Raw genomic sequence first — 8265 nt, forward strand, 5'->3', positions numbered from 1 at the left:
TGGGTGCTTTTTACTGAAGTACATTTCAAAGCCCATACTTCTTTACTTTTACTTGAGTAAAGAAGTTTAGTCAGTACTTCTACTTTTAGAGTATTTTTAAACACGAGTATCTGTACTTCTGCTTGAGTAAAGGATGTGTGTACTTTTGCCATCTCTGCTCATCTGTGTCTTTAACTTATTTATCACCCATCAGATCAACAGCTCGTCGTCGTTGCTCATGCTCGGTTCTCTCGTCGTGGGAATTCCTTCGAAAACGTTCGGCAGCATCAGCGGCTCCCAGCTGCTCACTGCGTCCAAAGATCCCTCGTTCCTGGAACACATCACCACCGCTTCATCCATCGTCCAGCAGACCTTTGTGACTCAGGTATGACAGCTTCATTGTTCTGTTACAGGACTGTATTTATATGTTTCATTAAATATTCAAAATTAAGCATTTTAGCTGTAGTTTAAAGGACAGTTTCAAACATCAATGGAAAGGTACTGTTGCTACAAATTAAGACGACACACCAAAGTTCAAGTCGTGACTTATTGGACTAATTTAAAGATATACAATTTCCCCGACCTGTAAAAGTCATTACAGTTGGAAAAGTCCTTGGAGAATGATCGTATAAACATTGAGAAATAGGTAACGTGTATACAGTGTAAGAGAAGGACCTTTATGAAGCTACACCAATTGTTTTTCAGTCTAGCATCCACACTTTTGTTTATATCGTTATTCAATGATATTAAGAAAATACTGGTAATAACAATCAGACAAGATTGTATGGGTTATGCATGAAGTTTGAAGTATTTGATTTAAATGTAATCATTACAAGCTATTAGAGATACAAAAAGGTTGGGGTTCTAAGTATAGCGTTTCATCTGTGTACATATAGGTTGTATGTTCAAGGAAATTTGAGTTATGGGTCCTTAAAAAGTCATTGAAATGTTTTTGGATTAGACAATGTGTGTGAAGCCTGTTTAGGAGTAACCTCCTCAAAATCCTGTTCTTGGAAACCTCCAGTGGTTTAATCTGTCTAATAGATGCAGTGATGAAGACATCTACTACTTAAATACAGAAATCCTTCTCCCATCCTCCCACAGATCATCTCAGTGAACACCAACAGTGAAATGATCATTCAGAATGTTCCGGATGAATTGGCCTCAGAGATCCCTCGAGCTCTGCTGCTCGGCCTCTCAGGCAACAGCAGCGTCCTCACCACGCTCAACAAGAAGAAGTGGAAACGGCAGCAGGTGAGGGGATTCAACACTAAACACACATTTGAACTAATATATAAATAATATATAATAATAATATAATAATAAATATACAGTGGGGCAAACAATTATTTAGTCTTAAACTTTATTTAGACTTTATTTAGACTTAAAAATATGAGAGAGGCCTGTAATTTTCATCCTAGGTATACCTCAACTATGAGAGACAAAATAAAAACAGAAAATCACTGTCTGATTTTTAAATAATTTATTTGCAAATTATGGTGGAAAATAAGTATTTGGTCAATAACAAAAGTTCATCTCAATACTTTGTTATATACCCTTTGTTGGCAATGACAGAGGTCAAACTCTTTCTGTAAGTCTTCACAAGGTTTTCACACACTGTTGCTGGTATTTTTAGGGCTGTAGCGATACACTAATCTCACGATACGATACGATACACGATATTCAGCTCACGGTACGATATATATCACGATATTCAGCCAACGATACGATTCGATATAATTCGATACACTTACATCATTTTCTGAAAGATTTTAAAGGGACAGTGTGATTTTGGTGACATCTTGTGAGTGTTCCATTGACTTGGATTGAATTGATTCAACTGAAAACTGAAAGCATCAATTATACAATATATGGCTCTGACTAGACAGAGAGTCTACAGCTTGCAAATGCTGGACAAAATGACTCAAAAGATGTGGTGAGAATTTGTTTCATTTATTGAAACAGTGCAAACTGTAGCTTACAAGCCTTTGAAACGTAAGCACATAAAGTGCAGTATCACAATGGACAATTAATAGGTGCAGCAGGTGGCCTGTTCTGAACAGATTCTTTTACAGCATTTTTAGCTTAACACAGAATATGAGGTAGCCAATAATTCAAGTCACTAAGAACAACATTTAATGTAAAATGTACCTGCCAATAATTCAAGTAACTAAGAACAACATTTAAATGTAAAATGTACCTGCCAATAATTCAAGTAACTAAGAACAACATTTAAATGTAAAATGTACCTGCCAATAATTCAAGTAACTAAGAACAACATTTAAATTTAAAATGTACCTGCCAATAATTCAAGTAACTAAGAACAACATTTAAATGTAAAATGTACCTGCCAATAATTCAAGTAACTAAGAACAACATTTAAATGTAAAATGTACCTGCCAATAATTCAAGTAACTAAGAACAACATTTAAATGTAAAATGTACCTGCCAATAATTCAAGTAACTAAGAACAACATTTAAATGTAAAATAATTCAAGTCCACTCCAAAGGAGTAACATTTAAGCCAAAAACACTAAAACACTAAACATAACTGCATCTACATTCTACTCAGATCTTCTCCTTGGACATGTACTGTGTAGCCTCCTTCATGGGCTTCAGCGCGCTGACTACTTCTTCAGCTGTTGTCACGTCTGACTCAGTCAGTGTGCACAGATCCTTCTCAGTCTTCCTCACCTCACTCGAGAGCAGGGCTGCACAGATGGCCGGTTGTTGCTCAAGGAATCTTTCCAGCATGTCGTGTGCACTGTTCCACCTGTAGTTAAATAAAAGTAAGAAACTTTATTTATAGATTTATTTAAATGTATTTATTAATGACAAAATAAATTAGTAATAAAAACAAAATAAACAATTGAAAAGTAACTGCGCACAAACCTTGTAACCACGTCCGTCATCAGCTTGTGCTCTGGTAGTTGTAGAAGCCTCTGTTTCTCTTTCAGCATGTGGTTGGCTGTGGTGCTTCGTCTGAAGAAGTTCACAATGCGTCTCTCTTCCCAACAGGCGTGAGACTGCTGTGATTTTGAGGGCACGTTGTGCAGCCAGATTTAGGGTGTGTGCGTAGCATTTGACGTGAAGTGTGAACGCTGCCTCCTCAGCTGCTAAAGTCATATTTGAAGCGTTGTCAGTGACAATTACTGGATCCTTTTCTGTGATTTCCCACTCAGCGAGGGCCTTTCTTAGATGTTCTGCCAGGTTGTGTCCGGTGTGGCTCTCGGGCATGTCCCTGGTTTGTAATACATATGTAACAAGCTCCCATTCCTCGTTAATAAAGTGGGCCGTGATGGTGACATATGCTTCAGTTGTTCGCGAGGTCCACCCGTCGCACGTCAGGGCAACTCTCTCTGCTTTGCCCAGGGAGGCTTTGAAGTGTGCCTTTGTCTGAGCACACAGCCTGGGAACGCAAACCTTGGTGAGGTGTTGGCGGGTTGGAACAGGATAGCGGGGCTCCATCGCGTTCACCATGCGCCGAAAGCCTATGTTTTCCACCACGGAATAAGGTCTCAAATCCTGACAAATAAAGTAGACAATGGACTCTGTAATCTTCTGCGACCTTGGAGAAGTAGATGGGAACTTGTGGGAACAACCGCCATCGCTGTCCAGCACGGTTTGTTTTGGGTCACGCCGCGGCCGCAGCTTCTTGAGTTCCCCAGTTAGCATTACCTTGTCCGGGTGGTGACGTTGTAGGTGGGTTCGTAGGTTAGTGGTATTTCCAGAGTATTTCACGTTTGTGTGACACAGCTTGCAAACCGCCATAGTTTTATCTAAATTGTCGCTTTCCTTCTTCTTTTTAAAGCCAAAGTGCTCCCACACATCTGCTTTTAAGCACGAAGGTGCTGGGTTAATGTTTGCCGCCATTCTCCTGAACCGCTTCGCACTCACTGCGAGAAGAAGACACCGGCGTCTGTGTATCTAGAAATGCTCTACAGCGACACTAGCGCTCGGCTCGCTCTCATGCAAAGCGAAACGGGGGGAATGGCAGCGAGCAGAGTGCCAGGCGGAACACGGGGGATTTGAATGGGACTAATGTATCGATACCCCGCCTCTGAAATATCGATACTTTCTCGGGAAACAAATATCATATATATCGCAGGATCGATTAAATGCACAGCCCTATGAGTGCCACCGTGAGAATTGTAGTACTCTCTACAGACATACGGATCAAAGTTAGAAAATGTACATGTTGGCACTCTACTTACACAGTGTATCGCCTGCACCGTCACATGCTTGGAAACGGACGGCATGGTCTGCTTTGGGAAAACTGATTGCAACACACTAAGGAATCGAACATTTTACAAATGGCAGCACCTGGAGTGAACAAAACTCAAGTAATGATATAATTGGGCAAACACATTTTTTAATCTTCAATGGCATTGCTACAATAGACAAAGGGATTTGCATATACTCAAATTGTTGGAATAGAGTCACAAAGTTTAATATGACTAGGCTTTCATCTGAGTGAAATGTGACATTACATAATGTCTCCATGGCCGGGTTTATATTGTTCTAAGGGCCAGTGGGATAATCAAATGTGGTCTAAATGGAACTTAAGTGAGGCATAGTTGAGAGAAATGAAATAATTCAATATAATGAACAGGTCATTAAAAAAAAAAAAAAAGGGTTAAATTCTGGCCATGATTGAATGTTTGTAGCCTATGTTAGAGTTGTATGTGATTGCATGAACAAAAAAGTAGAAGAATATTCAAGTATTGCATTTCATAGGCAGTTATTATGGCCGTGTACATTTTGCCGCACAAAGGTCGCAGAGGGTAGTCATCTAACAACTACGTACAATAAAAGCAGTGAAAATGCACTTTTGTTGGCTAATCTTTTGGACAGCATCAAGAGAGCAGTTCAGTAAAGTCATCAGAAAAAAGCTAAAACGAAAAGGCTAGTAAAGGAGCAACCAGGGCTGAAGCCAGCGCTGCCCTGGCCGGGGCCTACATTCGGTGGATGGCCAATTGAGCAGGGTTTATGTTAAACGTTCCACCAAGTTGCTTTCTACCTGATGAGGAAGCAGGCATAGCAACTAAACTCAGGCTTGGATTTAGCTCTATCTTAGGGCAATTATTGAAAACAGATGTCTGCTTGTTTGTGTTGACATGCTGCTGAGAGTCTAGAAGAGGGCCTCTGCATAGTGTCGATGTTATCTAAAATGTTTAGATGATGAATGTGAACCAGAGGCAACAGCATCTTCTGTAGGCCACCCGGCCTTTGCTTATAGGCAACATGTTGGTATTGGATGCAAGTATGTCTGTTGTTATAACTGAGTAAGAAATTCGGAGCAGAATTATTTCTAATGAGCTTTCAAATCAGCTGAGGTGAGGGCTATGGTCTGTAGTCGCTTATGTTCTTTTCGCGCAGTGGTTTTATGTGTGTAGTTTTCATGACAGAGGGAGTGGTGTGTGTAAAAATCAATGAAGCTGAAAAGATGGTTTGCACACTCGAGCCAGCTCAGTAGCAAAGTTCTCAGGCAGAAAACGCTGCACGCCGCCGCGGGCCCCCCCCATCTGGCAGCAGGCTTCAGTAGCCAAAATGTTCAGCAGGCTTTCTGGTGTTGGTGTACTGTAATGATGGGTAATCTGTGTCAGAGGAAAGCGCCAGGGATTATTGTTTCCGAGAATGTCAGTGCACTTTCAGCCGGATATGGGAACGACGCGACCTCATGCAAGAACACCCAGCTTGGGGACCATCGATGAGCTTTTGCTACTAGCCGCGGCCGAACTTTCTTGTGAAGTCGCTCCCGAAACTGAATGTGGGCGCTCGCCCGTGGTTCCCTTATTCATGTTTCTTGTTCTCGTTGATGAGCTTCGGGCGCCATGGTGAGGATTATGTATTGAAGCCGGGGTCGCTTCCTCCAGGTTTAAACCTGTCGTTTGTTTGTTCCGATGTTTAATTTAGTTCGATTGTTGAGTATTGAATCCAATTGGTCAACAAGATCGATGTTATATGCTTTATTGGACTTGCTTCCTGTTGTCGCTTTATTTACAAAGGTTTGTAAGATAATTTCCATCATATGTCCTTCCTTCATCCATCTTTAAATTGTATTAAATGTTATGTGTACATCAAGACCAAAGTGATGCGAGTAAAAATGTGGTTTTGTTGATATCCACTAGGCTGGTGCAAATAGGAGTTCTCGTGTGATTTTATTATTCCATTTTGGTTTCCGAAGTTCGTAGTTGGTCGCTGGCATCAGAATAAATAGTTAATTCCTCTCCGCACCCGTGGTGCGCGTGCTGCATTCTCTTGTTCTGGTGGTCACACCTGTTTACGCTTGAATGTGTAAGAGCCGAATTTCTGTCTAGCCGCTTTGGCGCTAGTGTGTCCTTGCCTTTAGAATATAACCTAAGTAACCGAGGCTCGGATGTCTTTTGAGTGCGCCGAGCGCGGTGTTCCAGCTACCGCAGTGGTGGCTTGACATAACGCAACCTTTTTTGTGCATTAGCCGTTGTGTTGGCTTTGGCTTAAAAAGAAGAGGGAATTTTAGATAGTAATTGCTGGGGAACACGGTTTGAAGCCATGTGTCANGAATGGTTTTGAATAATAGATGAGAGTAAAATCTACGTCACGTAACAGCCCCGCCCACTTTTGGGGAATCCAACGCTGTCATTTGAACGGCGATCAAGCCTGAAGCCACAGAGATCTTCTGTTACTGTCCTTTCTTCTTAGAGGAAGTACAGAAACACGTAACTCTGGATTTGTGTTAATGTTTGAGGTTCAATAAACGACACAGCAGCTTTTTGGCATGATAAAACTATTATTTTCTGCCTCGCTCATGAGAGTAACAGCTGGAGAAATTACAGCCTCGCCTACTGATTTTAATTTAACCATATATCGAGCCCGATTGTCGATTTGAAAGGTGTGCTCTAAAATGATATTTATAAATGACTATTATCATTATTATAAGCAAGACAATAAATGGCAAAGATATATAGAAAATAAACGTATTTAAAATACGTTAATAACTAACGTAACGTGGGAGAAAATATGTTTCTAGAAGATATGTAGAAAATAAACGTATTTAAGATAATAACTAACGTAACGCGGGAGAAAATACGTTTCTTGATAAACGTAATTCAGAATGCAGTTTAGTTCTGTGGGAACGTAATTTTTAGGAGACAGGGTTGTTCCTGTTCACCGCCTGAGTGTGTACTCATTTACTCAAAGGTGGGTCAGTAGTGTGAGATTTGTCCTCTTCTCCTCCCATTCATCTTCTCTACTCTCCCACTGGGTGTTATCAAAGTTCTGTGGGTCAGCAGCATCTGTGTCGTGTTCAGAACCACAGGGACCCCTGGCCTACATTACTGACCTGGAAACAACTACAAGGGCAAGAAGAACAGCTGGAAGGACGAGAGAGTGTGTGTGTGTGTGTGTGTGTGTGTGTGTGTGTGTGTGTGTGAGGAGAGAGCACATGTGAGCCTGTGAATGTGTGAGTGTGTGTAAAACTGTCAAAGGTGTGTTTGTGCCATCAGTGAGTGCAGACATCTATATATTCACACATGAAAAGGCGTCAGTGTGGAATGGATGCTTACATGATCGACTGCAGTGTAAAAATAGGTAGTCATGAGGTGTGTGTGCGCGCGTGTGTGTGTGTGTGTGTGTGTGTGTGTGTCATACCTCAGATTCCTGGCAGTCTCTTCTTTCACAAATTCAGACAAACATAATTCACCTGGTGACTGTTTTAGTGAGCTGTCCGACACAAATACAACATGTCGTATATAATACCCTGCTTTATATTTTGTTCCTGTAAATGTGTATTTCAACGTGTATATTTTTGACTTTTTTAATGCTATTATTTCTATTTGAGATGTTTACATTTTGGATTGTTTATTTCTAGTCTTTTAATTTCTCTAATGTACAATGCCATATCTTTATAGTGCCACTATAAAGATATGGCATTGTACATTAGAGAAATTAAAAGACTAGAAATAAACAATCCAAAATGTAAACATCTCAAATAGAAATAATAGCATTAAAAANAACTCTGTAGTGGCTCTAGGTGTAGATGGCTTTTCTTGTAATGGAGTACTTTAAGTAAGTTCTACTTTTACTTAAATAAAGGATCTGAGTATTCCTTCCAACACTTCCCGTACATATAAGATAAGAAGTACTTGATCGATCCCAATTTGGGAAATGTTGCCGTCGCAGCAGCATCAAGATATGGCATTGTACATTAGATAAATTAAAAGACTAGAAATAAACAATCCAAAATGTAAACATCTCAAAAAGAAATAAAATAGCATTAACAAAGTAAAAAGTATACATGTGGAA

The 8265-nt window shown here is 40.3% G+C and overlaps 1 protein-coding gene across 1 annotated transcript in view; it reads left to right on the forward strand.

Moving 5' to 3' along the window:
- LOC104951410 (uncharacterized) overlaps positions 1-1956 on the forward strand; it is a 14314-nt gene extending 12358 nt beyond the window's left edge. The window contains exons 7-9 of the mRNA XM_010778054.1: positions 194-364; positions 1084-1233; positions 1945-1956. Coding sequence (XP_010776356.1) covers positions 194-364; positions 1084-1233; positions 1945-1956 — 333 coding nt within the window. The remainder of the gene's footprint in view (positions 1-193; positions 365-1083; positions 1234-1944) is intronic.
- Positions 1957-8265: the final 6309 nt, after the last annotated feature.

Source organism: Notothenia coriiceps, unplaced genomic scaffold (assembly GCF_000735185.1).
Source record: "Notothenia coriiceps isolate Sejong01 unplaced genomic scaffold, NC01 NC01_scaffold00018996, whole genome shotgun sequence".
NCBI lineage: Eukaryota > Metazoa > Chordata > Actinopteri > Perciformes > Nototheniidae > Notothenia > Notothenia coriiceps.